This window comes from Rhinolophus sinicus, linkage group LG03 (genome assembly GCF_036562045.2).
Source record: "Rhinolophus sinicus isolate RSC01 linkage group LG03, ASM3656204v1, whole genome shotgun sequence".
Classification (NCBI taxonomy): domain Eukaryota; kingdom Metazoa; phylum Chordata; class Mammalia; order Chiroptera; family Rhinolophidae; genus Rhinolophus; species Rhinolophus sinicus.
Window position 1 is genome coordinate 61,171,723 of NC_133753.1, and position 19,043 is coordinate 61,190,765.

General features: G+C 40.0%; 1 protein-coding gene across 2 annotated transcripts in view; it reads right to left on the bottom strand.

Moving 5' to 3' along the window:
- Positions 1-16,475: 16,475 nt before the first annotated feature.
- The window catches only part of SLC28A2 (solute carrier family 28 member 2), a 35,187-nt gene continuing 32,619 nt past the window's right edge, over positions 16,476-19,043 (bottom strand). For both annotated transcript variants that reach the window (XM_019756647.2, XM_074327802.1), the window contains exon 18: positions 16,476-18,359. In XM_019756647.2, coding sequence (XP_019612206.2) covers positions 18,239-18,359 — 121 coding nt within the window. In that variant the 3' untranslated portion in view covers positions 16,476-18,238. The remainder of the gene's footprint in view (positions 18,360-19,043) is intronic.

The window sequence follows — 19,043 nt, forward strand, 5'->3', positions numbered from 1 at the left end:
GGGTTGATAATCTTGAGGAGCAAACTTCTGCTTGATGCGATTTATTGGTAAGCTGAACAGTTTGATGTTTATTTAAATGGGTTTTACGAGGGGAGGAAATTCCTGAAAAAAACAAAGATATTTGCATATATTATTGTTCCGTGAAAGAGTACCCTATAACAGTAATGTTATATTGGTGACACAAGTAAATAATAAATGTCTTGTAAACATAACAGCAAGCTTTATGGATATAGGCGGTTTCAGTTCTCAGGGAGTCTCATCACCTTATTTTCCTTCCTATTTTTCATTTCTACTATCGTATTTTCAGTTTCTAAGGGTCCTTTCTTCTTCTGAATGTTGCTTTTTAAAGGCTTCTTTCTTCTGGGGACAAGTTGTCTACAAAGATAGACAATAGGGTTTTTTAAGACAAGTTTTCTTGCAACTTCACTGCCTCTGTTTTTTTCTGAGTTCTTTTTTCTTCATTTTGGTCTGTCTTTCATGCTAGTCTCTCCTTGATTGAGGATGAACCTTGGCTGTCCATTTAAGAGCAATGAGACTAAACATAGGGAAGGGTAAGGCAGGGTAGATTGGGCTGATCAGTGTAGGGTGATCTTTTTCAGATGCAGGGTTTTTGCCCCTTTGGGGCTGGAAAGTTTCCTCAATGAGGAATTGTCCAATCATGGGTGGTTTGAGGAAGGGATGGAGTAAGTCTGCCTTGTTGCTAGCATTCTCAGAGCTACCGCTGGAGTAGGGGACTAAGAAGTCACCATCTGATACTGATTTTCACTTAATTCCCATCTTCAGTTCATTATCCCTGTCCTCAGCAATGCCTTTTTTTTTTTTTTTTTTTTTTTTTGGCCTCACACTCCCCCTTTCAGAGATATCTAGTACCTCCAATACCAAAGCTTTCCTGGGGGTTCTGAGAATTGGCTTGCTCTGGCTTGCCCCACCTCCCCGCCACCTCATTAATAGCTTAAGTGAGTTACTATGCAGAGCTAGTTCCATCTGCTTTACAATTTCCAAAATGTGGTTGCTATTGTCTGCTCACCCATGTTTTTTGTCCTTGGGGGTTTATGTGTTTTGAATTTCCTGTCCTTTTACAGGATTTTGGATAGGCAGCATAGATAAAAGAATGTGTCCATTCAACCACACTAAACTAGGAGTCTCCATTATATTCCTAAGTTCCCCTCTAACTCTAAATTGTGTCATTTTAAATGCATTTTAATTAAAGCAAGAATTAACATAGTTGGAAATGATATTGAAGCAAGTATAATTTAGGAATCTCATGCCCAAATACATTAGGAAAGGCAGTTAGCTTTTTCTTTTCAATAACCAATCTGGGGAGGCTTCATGGAAGAGGCAAAATTTGAGGAGCTATTTATATAGTAATAAATGTACATCTTGACACAGAGCAGATGAAAAATATCTGTTAATAACTGAACCCAAGACTTTATTTATTTATGCATTTTAAAAGCAGCAGAGGTGGAACAAAAGATGCTGAAGGATCCTGCAGCAACCTTATTCTTGAGCCAGAGTGCAACAGGAAACTATAATCAGGCTTTAGGTAATGAGATGGTATGAACCAAGGGAGTGAAAGTAAAGATAATATAGGAAACTTTGGTCTCAGCTATAAGGATAAACTGAGGGAAGACCAGCCAATACTGAAAAAAAATAAAAAGTGTTTTTAAAAAAAGTGGAAAAGCCAGTCTTCCAAAATTCATAGGGAATTGCAAAGGGCCTTGATTAGTCAAAACAATACTGAGTAAGCAAAATAAAGTTAGAGGACACACTCCTCAATTTCAAAACTTACTACATTGCTAAAATAATCCAAAAACAGTGTGGTATTGGTAAAAGGATAGACACATAGACCAATGGAATATAATTGAGAGTCTAGAAATAAACCTATACATCTACGGCCAATTGATTTTCAATAAGGATGCCAAGACCATTCAATGAGGAAAGAATAGTCTTTTTAATAAATGGTACAGGGACAGGTGGATATCCATATTTCTACAACACACAATATACAAAAATAAACTCAAAATGGATCAGAAACCTTAATATAAGCGCTAAAACTATAAAACTCTTGGAAGAAAACTTACTGGTAAGTCTTCATGACTTGAATTCAGAATGAGTTCTCAGATATGACACCAAAAGTATAAACAACAAAAGAAAAATAGATAAATTAGACTTCATCAAAATTAAAAATGTTTGTGCATAAAAGGATACTATCAAGAAAATGAAAAGACTCACCCACAGAAAATATTTGCAAATCATGTATCTGATAAAGGATAGAATATTCAGAATACACAAAGAATTCAATAAAATAAGCAAATTAAATAAGTGGGCAAAGAATTTGAATAGACATTGCTCCAAAGAACTTATACCAATAGCCAATAAGCAAATGCAAAGATGCTCAACATCATTAGGCATTAGGGAAACACAAAAAACGAAAACCACAATAAGAAACTGCTTTAAGCCCACTAGGATGACTATTTTAAAAATGGAAAATACGAGGTGTTGGTGAAGATCTGGAGAAACGGAACCCTTGTGCATTGCTGGTGGAAACGTAAAATGACACAGCTGCTGTGAAAAAGATTGGTGGTTCCTCAAAAGTTAAACATAGATTTACCATGTGACCCATAATTTTATAGTTTGTAGGTATCTACCCAAAAGAATTGAAAACAGGGACTCAAACAACTACATGTACATGGATATGTTCACAGCAGCACTATTCACAATAGCCAAAAGGTGGAAACAGTCCAAATGTCCATTAACAGATGAACAGACAAATTGTGGTATATACATATAATGGAATTTCATTCAACCATACAAAAGAAGGAAGTACCGATACATGCAACATGGAGGAACCTCGAAAATACTATGCTTAGTGGAAGAAGCCAAACACTGAAGGTCACTGTTTGCATAATTTTACTTACATGAAATATCCAGAATAGGTAAATCCATAGAGACAGAAAGTAATTTGGTGGTTGCCAAGGACTCGGGGGAGGAAAGAGTGAGGAGTGACTATGGCTATGGGGCTTTCTTTTGGGGTAATGAAAATGTTTGGGAACTTGATAGAGGTGGTGATTTAACAACACTGTAAATGTTCTAAACGCTACTGAATTGTATACTTTAAAATGGTTAATTTTATGTTATGTAAATCTCACCTCAATATAAAAAAAAAAGAAAAAAAGAATGAAGGAGATGCTGGAGGACCCACCAAAAAAGCCTTAGGAGTAAAAATAGGAAGGAAAAAAAAAAAAAACATAGTGAAACAAATACAAAGGAAAAATAAAACAAAGAGATATAAAACTAGAAACAATGATCGATGTGAACATTCTTAGCAGAGTGTACATAATCACACACACAAAAACAAAAAGGCAAAGGAGGGGGTGGCTCGATGGCTCAGTTGGTTAGAGGGCAAGCGCTTAACAACAAGGTTGCTGGTTCGATTCCCACATGGGCCAGTGAACTGTGCCCTCCACAACTAGATTGGAAAAAAACAACAACAACAACTTGACTTGGATCTGAGCTGCACCCCCTACAACTAGATTGAAGAGAATAAAAAAAAGGATTTTCTAATTAACAGAGCTCTGAGAATGCTGGTTGAATAGGGGAGACAAGTGATTATCATTTTTTGTTTCACTGAGATACTAAAGGGCAACAAGTCTAGATGGAATAGAGGCAGAGAAGAACCCTGCTTTTCTGAGAACCTAGGGAATTTGAAAGAGATATCTCAGATTGGTTTGATAGTGGATACACTGCAGACTAGAAAAGAAAAACCATTATCCTAAGGATCAGGACCTACAGATAGAATCTAATCAGAGATAGAAATATGGTGAATACCTAACAGAGATGATTAAAACTTTAAAGCTTAAACCAGTGCAAGTAATTTGAGAGTAAACCTGAATTGTATTACTATATATTGTGTATATACTGTACCGTATATAAATATACTGTAGTACACGTACATTTGAGCTCTACAAGTTGAACTATAGTGGACAGATAGGAAGATATGAGAATTTATGAAGCAGTAATCTAACATTTTATTTACCACTTTTCACCTTTCTGAGTCTCAGGGTTTTTCTTTAATCTACAAATGAGTGGTCCCTACTAGATTATCTCAAAAGCCCCATTCCTGCTTTACCAGTCTATATAAGTCTACAGATCAAGGCTAGGGGGAGGTGGGGTGGGAGGATGTACTACTACATAAAACAGTCTAACATGAAAGTCAATGAAAGAAAAATCATCAGGAAGGTGGCAGTAAATCATGCTTCATATATAACTGCTCCTGCTGGGAAACTCATTCCCCAAGCGTTTCTGCAATTCCATGCTTTGCCAAGTAATTTCTTTGGTGGGCTTCCATCCTAAACGTTGAGTTAGGTATCTGCAGGTCTCTCTACGGTTGAGGATAGAGACTGAAGCTTCATGTCCAGTATTAAGTGATTGGGTAAAAGTAGTCTTTCCCTCACATCTGCATGCTATGGCCTGCATTATGCAGCCTGAGACAAACAGTTACTTCTGGCTCTGAAAGAAGTAAGTAAGAAACACTCCTGTGTTCTGTTCATTTGGGCATAATATACATCAGCAATGTGACTATAACTCATTATGAACAAAAGTTGGTTGTTTTTATATTATTCTTTTACTACATTTGGCCCTACTACATAGACCCACAATAGGAACAAAAGAATTTTTTTTTTTAAAGGCCCTGCCAAGATTATCTACCTCAGAATTCTAACAATGGACCAAAAGGACTAAATTGGAGAACAAAGTTGCCTTCCCTGATGTTAACCTGCAAACTCAATAGGACAGCATCCTTTAACTTTCCCTGTATGGAGACAGGACTGTGAGCATAATGCCTCTATTGTCACTGTCATTTATTTGCTGTTGACTCCCCAATCTACAGCTCCAGTTCTGATTTCCTGTTTCAAACACTAAATTCCAACTGCCTTTTTCATCTCTACCTGGATGTCCTGGGCCTCCCACAGGCATCTCCAACTCAAAATGCCCAAAACTGAATTAACTTATCTCCTCCCACGTCCCCCACCCCCAAGAACAATACTTCCATATTTCAGTGAATGAATAGTAAGTATCCTTTTAGACTCAAGCCAGAATCACAGAATATTCCAGGTCCCTTCCTCCCTTTACTCTCTCTTCTCACTCATCTAATTAGTGGTCAATTGCACTAATTCGACTTGGTTCAGTGTGTCAGGCATCTCCATCCTCATAAACAGTTACTACTGGTTGTCTTGGGTCAGCTTCCCTAGAAGTAGAGTGTAAAGAGCATTTTTTATGCACACGATCTATTACAGCAGTGAGTTTCAAGAGAAACCTATAAGGGAGGGAAAGAAGCAGACTAGGAAAAGGAAAAGAGCCAGCAAGGATGTGGTCTCAGTGAAGTCTAGCATGGCCTGATCCACATGTAAGGAATCTGAAGCATTAATCACACAGCAGAATTATTTCCCCTTGAAGCAAGGGAGCCAATCTCTTGTAGTATCTCCCCCAAAACAGGCATTGACTGAGGGCAGTGGTTGGGGGAGGGGTGTCATAATTTCCTGGATGAGGTGGCTGTGTCAGTGGCAGGTAATTCTCTGGAGGAAGGGGAAGCTGTGAGCTGTTAGCCTCCACAGTCACTGCTGGGGGCAGCCGGGAGGGGGCTTCAGCCTGGGGAAAGGCAGTCTGGGCAGGGCCCCAGAGTGTCTACCCCACCAGCCCTCACCATCTCTCATGTGAACTACTGCAGTAGATTTCTTGTTGGAATCTCTACCTCTAGACTCAACCATCTCTAATTCACCATCCACCCTGCAACCAATATGAACTTTCCAAAAAGAAAATCTGATAATGCAGCTATTCAAAATAAAGAAAAAGCTAAATTCCTTAACATTTCACAACCCTTCATATGACCTTATACCACCTTCCTAGCCTTATTTCCTAAAATTCTCTTCACCCACCTACACTTCATGTTACACTCACACACACATATATACATGCATGACGCGTGCACGTGCACAGACTTTTGCTCTAGCAATACCAAACTCACACTTCATGCTCTCTCACGTTGCCATGCTTTTATACTGCGCTTGATCTGCCTTGAATTTCTCACTCCGTTCCCACTTATCTACCTGAGACATTCCTATTCCTTCTCCAATAGTATGTGCAGCATCACCCATAAAGCTTTCCCCGATTTCTTGAGCCAAACTCACCCAACGCTCTCATGGTACCAAATGACAGCACATGTCACATTGTGCTGTAATTGTGTACTTAAGCACATGTCTCTCCAATTAAACAGTAAGCTCTTCATTTTATCTCCTGGGAATCTCCTGGAGTCAATGCTCAGTAACTGTTGGTTGTTGATCTTCCAACTTTATCTCCCCTGAATACCAAGTTCCGTTAGTTTACCAATCACTGTTTCATGTGGCCCCCCCCCCTTTATGTGCCCCCAAACTGTCTTCCTGAAGCTCCATGACATAGCCCCCTTTTGTAATATTGTAGAACATGGTAAACAAGTCCATGTTCACTCATGATTTCACTAACTTCAATGTTATTCCTACTGAGTCCTGCAGTTCTAACTTACATAATAATTTATATTTGAGCTGAGTGAACTTTAATAGGTGAGATTTCCACAGATGAGGAATGAGAGAGTGTCCTTTCAGGAAATAGCATGGACAAGGGTGAAAGAACGAAAGCACTAGTGAGTCAGAGCACTACTAACTAGCAGTGTCAGGAGGGTAAATGGATGTGGTGGGAGAAGAGACCAGAAACCAGTGAGTGTGGAGCCTTGACTGTCTCGATGATTGAGGTGTAGGGAACTACCTGTAGAATCAGAGTATGTAGGTCCTGGCTCTGCCATGCCCTCGCTGGGTGATCTTAGGTAAGCATCCTAACCTCTCTGAGCATCACTTTCCTCATTTGTAAAACAAGAATGCTATGAACATTAAAAAAAAAAAAAAAAAAGACCTAGTTAAAATATGCTGACTGAATGCTAGTGGGGAGATGGCTGGCAGAAGGGAAAAGGAAAAGGAAGAAGACCAGTTCCAAGGAAGGGGAAGAGCTGGCTGGGGTCTGGGAGGACTCCCCTCCTAGCTATTCATGGCCCAGCATGAACAGATGAAAAAAGGAAGATGGAACTGACTCCTTGGTCAGACTGAAATATCCAAAAATGACTCAGGAGCTGCAGTAGATTAACGCCCATGTAAACTAACTTTCCAGGAGAGGTTTCACATGTGGGCTAAGAAATAGGACAGAAGTTGGCCTTCCCAGGGTGGGAACTGGGTTGGGGGAGATGATCGGGTGGTTCTGACTCCATACCCTGTTTCCCCAAAAATAAGACCTAGCCAGACAATCAGCTCTAATGCGTCTTTTGGAGCAAAAATTAATATAAGACCCGGTATCATATCATATCATATCATATCATATATTATATGACTGATTTAATTTTTCCTCCAAAAAACACATTAGAGCTGATTGTCCGGCTAGGTCTTACTTTCGGGGAAACATGGTACCTGGTGCAGAATTGCTAGACTGCGAGTTGGCAGCATGTGCAGGTAGGAAAGAAGCAGCAGAAACTGCAAGAACGTTCAGAGGCATGGTAAGAGCAACATACTTGGTCTCAGTTTGTGGTAGGACTGCAGCAGAGGAATTCCCAGGCAACTGCATGGCTCAGTGCCCCCCAAGAATTAAGACGTCCCTACAGCAACCGACCAACACCTGAAAAGCAGGAGGCTCCTCAAAACAAGACTTGAGGGATAACACTTATGTCCAATCTTGGTCTAAGTAGAGAGAATCCAGCTAGAAAGAGGTTCCCTCCCTCTCTCCTCCTGGGGTATCATGTTTGGGATGTGCTGGGAGCAGACTCATCTGAGTGGTGCATTTGAGAGAAGGGACAAGGCACATAAGGCTCAGCCTCTAACCTCCTCCCCTTTTGGGACCCAGCTTGTTTTCGGGATGCAAATATTTTAGTCTGTATAGTAAAAAGACTGTTCCTGCAGGGAGAGGCTTCAGGTTGTCCTCAGCTATTTGTCCTTCCTGGGTGGGAAAATGCTGTATGTTCTTCAACTTAGCTTTCATCAGTTAAAAAAAAGAAAAAGAAAAAAGCTGGCATTCTCTTTTAATTAATTTTTAAAAAATTTTTGAAATTGATAAATTACTAACTTTATTTACTGAAAATAAATTTGAATGTGTTTTCAAACTTTCAAAAAAATTACAAGTACAGGACAAAGAACATCCATATTCCCCTCACCCAGATTCCTAATTAACATTTTCTCACTTTTTAAAAATCTCTAGCCAACTCCTGTGTCTTTCACTTGATCCTCAACTTGGGCAGGGAAGAAGGATGTTTCTTATTGCCATCCTCCCTCCACTGTGTGCAAAACTTCAGTAATGGAATTTAATTCCCTGGGAAGCAAAGATTATTTATTTTATATGTGGCTATTTCCCAGAGAGGTCTGTTATGTTTTCACAAACCGAAATTCAAACAGTCTAAATTTCTTCATTCTGCTGCTTGCTGTCATTCAGTCCCTCCCCTCAGAAAGCACTATCTATCCTCATGAAACTACTGGCCAAATTATGTCCTGATAACCTGGGATGGCCCTTGGAGAAATATCTTGAAGTGAGCAAACTGCTGAAATTACTTTGCTGTGACATCACATTCCTCTGAGGGATTTTCTTTTGAACCCAGATTGTGTCCTAGTGTTTGGTGCACTACCTCCTAAGAAAACTATAAAGGAGGTGGGAGTTTAAAATCAGCCCACAGATCTGTTTAGACATAAAAGTTTTAAAGTGTTTATTTGAGCTGAAGCAACATCCCTGACAGACAGGACTGGATTGGTCAAGAAGCCAAATGGGAAATGTAAAACCAGGGAAAGCAGGGGAGAGCCGTAGAGGGTGGGTATGGGCCAACAGCAGCTGGTCTGAACTAAATCTGGAGATACCGGGTGCAGCTGGAGGTGAAGACGACTGAGATCACCAGGTGGGGCTGTGTGTGAGGAGGAAGCCTAAGCTGCAGCCGGGAACTGTGTGCGTAGCGGTGATGCTCACAAAGAACGCCCAGGCGTCTGCACACACAGAACTCACCTCTCTACTTAATGTTTGTCAGCCTCTAGCAAACTTCCATCCTTGAAAGCTAGCAGTGGGGTACTGCCAGAGGTCCACAAAGGCCAGAAGGACTTCTGGTGGTGGGTCTCTCAGCAGCCCCTTAGCTCACCTCACCTCCTCTCTGCCAGAACAGCACTGCCCCTGCCTCGCCAAGTTAGGGAGTGGCGATGGAGTCAGCCAGGGAGTTTTGCCACTTGTTTTCTAGATAAGTTGTCCTCCCTCAACTCAGTCCCCACTGGCTCTTTCAAGCCCATCATTATCGCTATAAGAAATTTCTCTAGGCTTTCAGTTTATAGGTGATTCCAACCTTAGTTTTCAGTAGGGATAAATTAGTTCCCCTATATCCATATCCTATTGGTTATTTCAATGAACTTTTCGGAAGGAATCACCAGGCTTCCATACTCACCACCTTGCTCAGAAGAGTCATATAGAAGAGACGGGCAGAAGAGACTCAGAAGGAGCAATCAGAGATGTAGCAGTAGTACTGAGTTACAGGACCAGAGAGAGAGAAGTGAGGGCCAGATGGCTTTCCCAGATGAAATACAGGATGCCCAGTTAAATTTGAGTTTCAGATAAACTGCAAATAATTTATTAATATAAGTACATACTGCATATGACATATTTATGCAAAGAAATGTTGTTTATCTAAAATTCACAAGTAACTGGGCACCCTGTAATTTTATTTGCTAACTCTGGCAACCATAGGACCAGATTGTGGAAACTTTTATTATATACTAAGGAATTTAGACTTTATGCCATAGCTAATAAGGACCCATTGAGAATTTTGACACAAAGGAGTGAGACTGATAAACTATTATTTGAGACCAGCCAAAAGACAATTGTCTAGGTATAAAATTCTGAAATATAAGACTAGAATGGTGGAAGACGGAAATGAAAAGGGCAGGATCTAGTAGCTGGTTAAATATGGGCAGATGAAGAATGAGGACAAATCTAATATGACGGCTTTGCAGCCTGGGAGGATGACAGAGCTACTGATAGAAAGATGTGTCTGGAGGAGGAATTGCTTTGGAAAGAAAAAAATGACTTTGAGATGATGCTTGTATGTCTACCGTATTTCCCTGAAAATAAGACTTGCTGGACCATCAGCTCTAATGTGTCTTTTGGAGCAAAAATTAATATAAGACCCGGTCTTATTTTACTGTAATATAAGACCGGGTCTTACATAATATAATATAATATAATATAATATAATATAATATAATATAATATAATATAATATATAATATAATATTGGGTCTTTCAAGTAAGTGACTTTCACAACAGGAAAATAACTGTCACCCTTTCTTTGGCACCTTGTCGGGTGCTGAAGAGATGGCATGTTACTCCTCATCCTCACAGCCAGCCTTGGCAGATAGGTATTATTACCGCAAGTTTCTGATGGGCAAAACCAATGCCACCAGTAGGTGGCAGAATCAGGATAGAAAGTCCCAGGCCGCCTGACTATAAAGTCTGGGCTTATTTCCAATACTCCACACTGCCTTCACTTAGAGAAACAGAAACAGAACTCCAGAAGTTGTGGCTGACGCTGTGGCTGCTGAGAGTTGAGAAGAGGGAGCTGAAAAGGAGGAAAAGTTTGCCAAGAGGACACAGAGAAGGAGGGTCAGAGAGAGCTTTGGAATATCTGGCAGAGAAAACAGCATGGAAAACAGCTAGGAAGCTTGAGTGAGCCTAGCATTTTGAAAACAAGAGCTAATGTGATATTTCTAGAAAACAGGGAATAGTGAAAGAAAATACTGGAAAGATATACAGACACCATGTCATGAAGAGCCTCATATGCCATGTCCAGAAGATTAATTATCCTATAGGCAATCTATGACTGTGAATGAGCAAACTGTCCCTCAGCTACATGGCTATAATTTGTAGAACAAAGAACAATACCAACTGAGTGGGGGCCAGATGGCAGCAGAGGCTGTGCCTGTGGCTTTATGACTGTAGGATACCTCCTAGGGTTTTTGTGAGGACTCAGTCAAGCAGTACTCAGTACCTGGCATTTAGTAGTACTCAGCAAATGTCAGCTATTACTATTAACAGTAATTAAGTGAAATTTTCATGTATGATTGTTATGACTGTAAGGAACATTTCCCCCCCCCCCTTCTAAGCCTTTGTTAAGCTGGACTCAATCAGCACTCTGATACAGAGCCAGACACAGCTGAGTAGCTCAATAATGCCATGGGCTGTGGTCCACGGCAGCCAGGAGCAGCCAGGCAGCCAAATGGATTTGCAACAAATTCCTAACAGTGGTGGCCACCAGCCAGGCAGCATACAGCTATGCAGTGAACCTGACTATTTTGCCTTTATAAAACTGTGACTAGGGATAATGCCTTGCATTGTCTAACCACCTTAAAAATTCTTTTAAACATTTAACTTATCTCTGAAATCTACTATGGAAATACGTTGGTATCGGTTTTTTGTCCTACAAATTATAGTCATGTAGCTGGGGAATAATTAGCTCATTCACAGTCATAGATTTGCTTCTGAAACCATGAATACAGGCACTCTCGAATGTCAAATAGCTGAAGGATAATATTTTCTTTGGTACATCATCCTCTGAGTTAGGTTAATCATAAATAAATAGTCTCCATTTAATGAATAATTCAAATCTTAGTCTTGTCGCCATGGAAAAGAAGGCTCTCTCCTCCAATTTTTCTTTAAAAAGATACTCAGTGCCACAGACATAATGTTTACTTCCCTTGAGGGAAAACAGCTCCTGACAAGTGGAAATATGATTTCGGCAAAGAAATTGATGTTCTATGTGATAAAAATGGCTTCAATGTTCTGTTTTGATTCCTGCTTAAAATATATGGAAAAGACTTTTATAGTCAAGGTAAATCTGTGTTCTGATAAATGTGATAGACATGAGCCTTGAGACAGTGAAAAACTGAATTTGGTGGCTTTCAAAAAATATGTATTTTGCTTTCCTGGAAGCAAGAGTTAAGTTTTTAAAAATAAAATTGATAGAAGTTATTCAGCCTAATGAAGACTATAAGCTGTAATATGGGTGGTTTCTAATAAATTTCCCAAATCGTGCTTTTCTTGTTGATGACAAATGTTTATCATGAGGGCCTGGTTATTTGTGTTGAAACCATTTGATGACCTAGTTGGCCCTGTTCCCAGACCTACATCATCCACATTACCTGAGAACAGATTTGGCTCCATCAGTTCTGATCTTTGGCCTTGTACCTTAAATGTGGTACGGGGCTCCTATCTGGATGCCTCAGGCCACTCCCAGCTGGACCTACCCCAGCCCCTACCCCACCTTACTGAGACTACCCTTAGCCCCAGGAGAGGAAATGAGCCAGGTGTCGTCAAAGCTGCAGAGAAATTTAAGAACGATATGGTACAGTTATATAGAAAGTATTCCATTTTAAATTGGGATGTATGAAAGAGAAAGCAAGCCAAGGAACAAAGGAAAGAAGAGAACGTTCCTTAAGCATCTCTGTTCCAAGTGCTTTAAACTTAAGACATTTGATCTCCACAACAACCTGTTAATGAATCCATTATTTTCTTCATTTGTATAATGTGAGAATAGAGACTCCAAGAGGTTAGGTACCTTTTTCAAAGTTACTTAGGCATAGATTTTCTTAGGAAAAGTCAGTAGTGCAACGTGGTAATTATATACATGGATGCGTGGCATGAGACTGTGGGAAGAAAGATATCGGAAAGCTGTATTTCACCCAGATAATGGAAAGCCTTATTAAGCCATGTCCTTTTCACTACACTAGGCTGGCCTGTTAGCTCTGTATCCAAGAGCAGGTATACTTAATCTCTCTCTGCCTAATTTCCTTGTCTTTAAAATGGAAAGAGGGAAAGTGATGCCATCATACCTACCACAAAACGTTTTGTTAGTTCCAATGAGTTAATGTAAAGAAAAGACATTCATACACAGAAAAATGTCACACACATTCAACTCATTTCTCATTATTTCTAGTTGCAAAAATTTACAGTCCAGCTGGACATGACATAAACCCAATTAAATAGAATAACCACAGAAGTGTAACTCAAGATGTAGCTGTCTTGATGTCCCCCAAAGTCCTCCAGCCTACTGGAGAATCCCCCATCCGTTAAGACTTAATGGAAATGGTCTTGCACCCCCATCCTATATAAATGAGAAAAACCACCACTGTTCCCAAATATTTCTGAGGTTTCTTGGACACCTTACCTCTCTCCATACAATCTATGGCTCCGTTTTATTCCTTCTGCTGACGCTCTGTCTGCTGACTGGACTACCAACACCATACCATCTACATTGGACACTGCCTGGATTTTTTAATTCTTCAAAGTAACACTAGCAACAGACCATATGTAGAAGAGACTTTTACTGAAGATTTGGCTGCCAAGCTGGTGGGGTTACAGCAGGGTAAATATTAGGTATCCCCGTTCTTGAATGCCCTTTGCACATTTCTGCCTTTGAGAAGTCCTCACTGGCCATCTCTGCACAAACAGGTCTAGCCCAGCCTCATTTTGCTCCATTTCTTCTTTCTTTCACCTTCCCGTTTTGTACCTGCTACTCATAAACCACATTCCATTTCTATTATACTTATGTAATAATAAGTAATACTGATTAAAGCTTACTTTGTACCAGATAGTATAAGTGCTTTATGTATGTTCTTTCATTTACCAGACATTATCTCTCCCTTCAGTTTGCCCCAGGTATTCAGGCCCAAACCCTTGGAGCTTTTTAATTCCTCAACTAATATTAAACACTTTTTTTTTCTTTTTTTTTTGCTAGGCAATGCGAGCTCCTGGGCTTTGATAACAAAACAGATTTGGTCTCTTCCCTCATGGAGGCCCATATTCAAAGAGCTGATAAAGGTAACGTATTAAATAAAGATAATTCAATCTTTGCGGAAATTACCAGATATTATAGCAACCATTTTTTTACTTGCTGCAATAGACAGATATCAAAATGAGAAAAATATACCAGATGCCACACAGCAGGGACAGGTTTGGTACCCAAGTAGTTCAGAAAGTATAACCATGTTAGAAGTTGATGAGATCCCTTGCATTAAACCAGTGGACCTTGAGGCACTGGACTGCAGCAAGCACAAGAAAGGCAGGGAGGGCTGGGATGTATAACAACAGACATAGTGGTTAAGGGCAAGGCCCTTGGAATCAGACCCAGGGCTCAAATCCCAGCTTTGTCACCATGTGACTCTAAGGGGGCAACTTAATCTCTCTAAGCCTATCTTTCCACCTTTGGAAAACTGGGATAGTAATAGTACCACACTCAAAGGGTTGTTGTATGGATTATATGAGGGAAAGAAAACAAACATGTATATCTCATTAAGTAATGCCAGGAGTGTGGTAAGTGCCAAGCAAATGTTCACATATAAAGGAGCAAAGGCTCTCGAAGGTCCTTACACTTTAACTACTTGTGAAATGAATATCTTTGGAGCATCTTACCATTTACACAATGTGGGTTTTTCATACACATTATTAATTCATATTTTCTAGCAACTTGTAAGGTAGATATGGTTATCATCACCATTATGCAGAAGTGGAACTTGAGCTTAAGAGAGATTGAGAATTTTCACATGGACTGAAAGGAGGCCAGGACTCTGAATACAGAGCTTCTGGCTCCGAATCTTTTTATTCCCGTCTTAAAAGTCAATTACTGACTCTGGGTGGTGAACACACAATGTAATATATAGATGATGTATTACAGAACTGTACACTTGAAACCTATGTAACTTTACTAACCATTGTCACCCCAATAAACTTTAATTAGAAAAGGAAGAAAAGGGGCGGATGGATGGCTCAGTTGATTCGAGTGCGAGCTCTTAACAGGGTTGCCAGTTCGATTCCCACATAAGCCAGCGAGCTACACTCTCCACAAGTACATTGAAGACAAAGAGCTGCCGTGAGCTTCTGGAGGAGCAGCCGGGTGGCTCAGTTGGTTAGAGGACAAGCTCTTAACAACAAGGTTGCTGGTTCAATTCCCACATGGGATGGTGGGCTGTGCCCCTGGCAAGTAAGATTGAAAACAGTGACTAGACTTGGAGCTGAGCTGCGCCCTCCACGACGAGATTGAAGGACAACCACTTGGAGCTGATGGGCCCTGGAGAAACACAGTGTTCCCCAATTTAAAAAAAACAATAATACGTTTTTTCCGAAAGAAATAAAAAAATCGGGAAAAAAAAAAAAAGTCAGTTACTCCCACAGAGGTGATAACCTTTCAAATGCTTGACAGCCCACAGCTTAGCCAAGGACTTTCACCAAGAGTAAATCAGGCATCTATAGGACAATCAGAAGTGGGAGTCATACCCAAACTTCAGCCTGTCTCAGTTAGGCTTCTGCAAAGTACTGGCCAAATATAAGTCAATGTAAATGTCCATTAATAGGGAAACGGACAACTTAGGTACCTTCTTACATGGAACACCATGTAGCCACTAAAACGAATGAGGTAAACTGATATGTACTGTCCTAGAAAGCCGTCCACACACCTTAAGCAAAAACGGCAGGCTGTGGAACGATATGCACAAAAGAGACTTTATGGTTAGTGTTTAGAACAGGCTTTACCCACTCAGTGTCTCAGTCGGCCACTGTCCTCATCCCATGGTATCCTTTCCACATCCCAGCACAGCCCCCTTTCGAAACTCCCATTTATCTTTGTCCCCCCTATCTTTTCCCTTACCCACTGTCTTCCTCAGTTTCCTCTTTTCTCTCTGCCTGTGATTCCTACACCAGGGACCCTGGGAGCACGTGTGCCAAAGCCAAGCGCATGCGCCCTGGTGCCTCCTAGATAGCTGAATACGCATATTTGCCCCGCCCCGAGGACGGAGCCCGAGAGTGATTGATACCTGCTGCGCGCCTCTGAGGATTGACTCGCGCTTAGCACCCAAACAGCGCCTGCCCAGACCACTTCAGCCCAGGTCATCTCAGTGCTTGGTGCTCGCCTGGGAGCGCCTCCTGGCCCCAAGAGTCGGCGTTGAGTTTGCTGATGTTGCATTCAGTCCCTGCTTTTCCTGTTCTCTCCTTCCGTTTGTGAGACTCTTCTGCAGGTGACGGTGTTAAACATTGTCATGCTGCCTTCTTTTACAGCGCGGCCCTCTAAGTGCAGGAGTTTAGACCAGATTTGCTTTAAATAGGGAACAGAATTAGAAAGCCAGTCCTTCCCTCTGAAAGGAGATAAGGAGCTCCCTCTGTGCTGCATGCTTTCTTGTGTGAACTGATTGCATATGTAACTCAATAAATTGATAGTCGTGAACTCAGATCCTTAAATTAAATAGTAATAATAGTAGCTAACCCTTACATTGAGCTTACAATGAGCAGTCAACCTCACAACCTTTACCTATAAGGTAGGTCCCCTCATCCCCAATTTATAGATAAGGAGGCCAAGGCACAAAAAAGTTAAGAAACTTTTTCAAGATTACCCAGGGATAAGTAACAGCCCGAATCAGAACCCAAGTAACCTGGCCTAGTGTCCAGTACCACCAACCACTGTATTCTGGGCCTCTCAGAAAGAAACCAGGCTAGGGTAAAAATCAGTGTGCATGTCAAAAAACAGTTTATTAAGGCTTCGTTTTCCTTTATGTCAACTTTGGAAAATATGAGAGAAGAGATAAGAATGGAGACTGGAATTCTTTGACCAAGAGGTTCTGAGCTCAGATAATTGTGGAGGAAGGTAGATTAGTTAAGGGAACATACAAGTATCTACATCCATTTTATATATACATATATGTATACAATTTATTCAGGTGAAATTCACAGCACATAAAATTAATATTTTTAAAGTGAACAAATCAGTGACATTTAGTACATTCACAATGTTGTGCAACCACCTCCTCTATCTAGTTCCAAAACATTCCTATCACCCCAAAGTAAAACCACATACTCATGAAGTAGTCCTTCCAGTACCCCACTCTCCCCAGCCCTTGGCACCAGCGATCTGTATTGTCTCTATGGATTTATCTCATCTGCATATTTCATATAAATGGAAGCATACAAAACAGAATCATGCAATAATTTGTATCTGGCTTTTTTAACTTAGCATAATGTTGTCTAGATTCCTCTTTGTACATAGCATATATCAGTACTTCATGCTTTCTATGGCTGAATAAAATTCCATTATATGTACATAGCACAATATTTTTTACCCATTCAGCCACTGATGGACATTTGGACTGTGTCCATGTTTTGACTATTGTGAATAGTGCTGCTGCGAACATACATGTACATGTACATGTCTGAGTGCCTGTTTTCAGTTCTTTGGGGTAGATTCCTAGGAATGGAATTGTGGGGCCATGGTAATTCTGTGTAACTTTTTGAGGAACCCTACATCCTATTGAAACTCTTCTTTAAGGCTATAATATTACTGATATTATAAATAATATTAGATATAAGAAATATATTAAACATTTGCAATTAGGGTATCTCAATCTTAGTAATGTTGACATTTGGGGCCAGAAAATTCTTTGTTGTGGGGGCTAACCTGTGCATTGTAGGATGTTTAGCAGCAATTCTGGCCGTTACCCAGTAGATGTCAGTAGCACCCCCAGTTGTGACAACTAATAAGGTCTCAAGACATTGTCAGATACCCCCTTGGAGGCAAAATGCTCCCTTCCCACTGAAAACCACTGTTTTAAAGTATTTCCTGTAATCTTGAAGCAAATATGGCACTAAAGCAGAATGCTAAAACAGTTTGTATACAGGAAATACTTTTTTGATGTTAAGGAGTTTGGAGGTTTACAAATGTGTGACTACGAGAAAAAAATCTTAATAGTCATGTAACTTTGATGTGTACCTTTAGTATCATAAACCCAGCTTGTCCACAGAACTCCAGCTTTTCACCTCAGTACACATTACATACCAAATCACAGTTTTTAGCAGACTGCATCACATAATTTTTAAGATGGCAAGTAGAAGCAAGATTTGCAAGATATTTTTTAATATGATAATATTTGTTATTTCACATATAAGTTCAGACAAAGTCCATAAGGAATTTCCTATTGGGTTCAGCAAATAATGGAAAGACAAATGCTACTTTCCATTATTGGCATACAGTGAACCAAAATGAAATTTTTACATTTACTGTTATAGATCATGGTGAGTTAGTTGTAGAGAGGGAACTCTTGAGTACATATAAATACATTTACCATCAAAAAGCTGTCAAGATCAAGACTGTTATGGAAATGGGCCAGCCTTAGGCACACACGGCATTGGTATAGAGTTCACAGCAGTTAGCAAGGGCTAATGCAGCACTAAACTCTTTGTCTTCCCACGGACCAGAAAAAGAAGGAGGGTTGGTGCCATTCAGAGAAGTACTGAAATGAAGAGCCAGAAAGATACATAGCGGGTCAGACAAAAACAAGGCAGCAAGACGTATCAATAAGTTTACTGAGCAGCTGGAAAAAACAAAAGCATAAACCTGTAAATGGATCCAATCATAATGACCATCTTAAATAGGACAGAATTAGGTGTGTTTTCTCTTTCGTGCCCAAGATAATGGTAGGAAGAAACCCTGTATAATGTGTCTGTTTCTGTTCCCTATTCGTAACCATAGTCCTTTTAGGAATTTCCTCTCCAAACATCACTGAGGCAAAATGTATGCCTTGTAATGTGATTAAGAATTGAATTTATTCTAAAATGTAAGGTTGTACTCTTGAGAAAGAACAGTTCAGGCGTGCTTATTCGTTTGTTTGTTTGTTTGTTTGTTTGTTTGTTTATTCTGCTCTATTGAGGTATAATTGACAGATAAAACTGTAATATATTTAAAGTATACAATGTGATGATTTGATATATGTCTATATTGTGAAAGGATTCCCAGCATTGAGTTAACACATCCATCACCTCACATATTTACCTTTTTTTTTGGTGAGAACACTTAAGTTCTACTCTGTTAGCAAATTTAAATTTTATAATACAGTATTATCAACTGTAGTCACCATGTTATACATCAGAGTCTCAGACTGTATTCATCTTATATCTGAAAGTTTGTAGCTTTATAC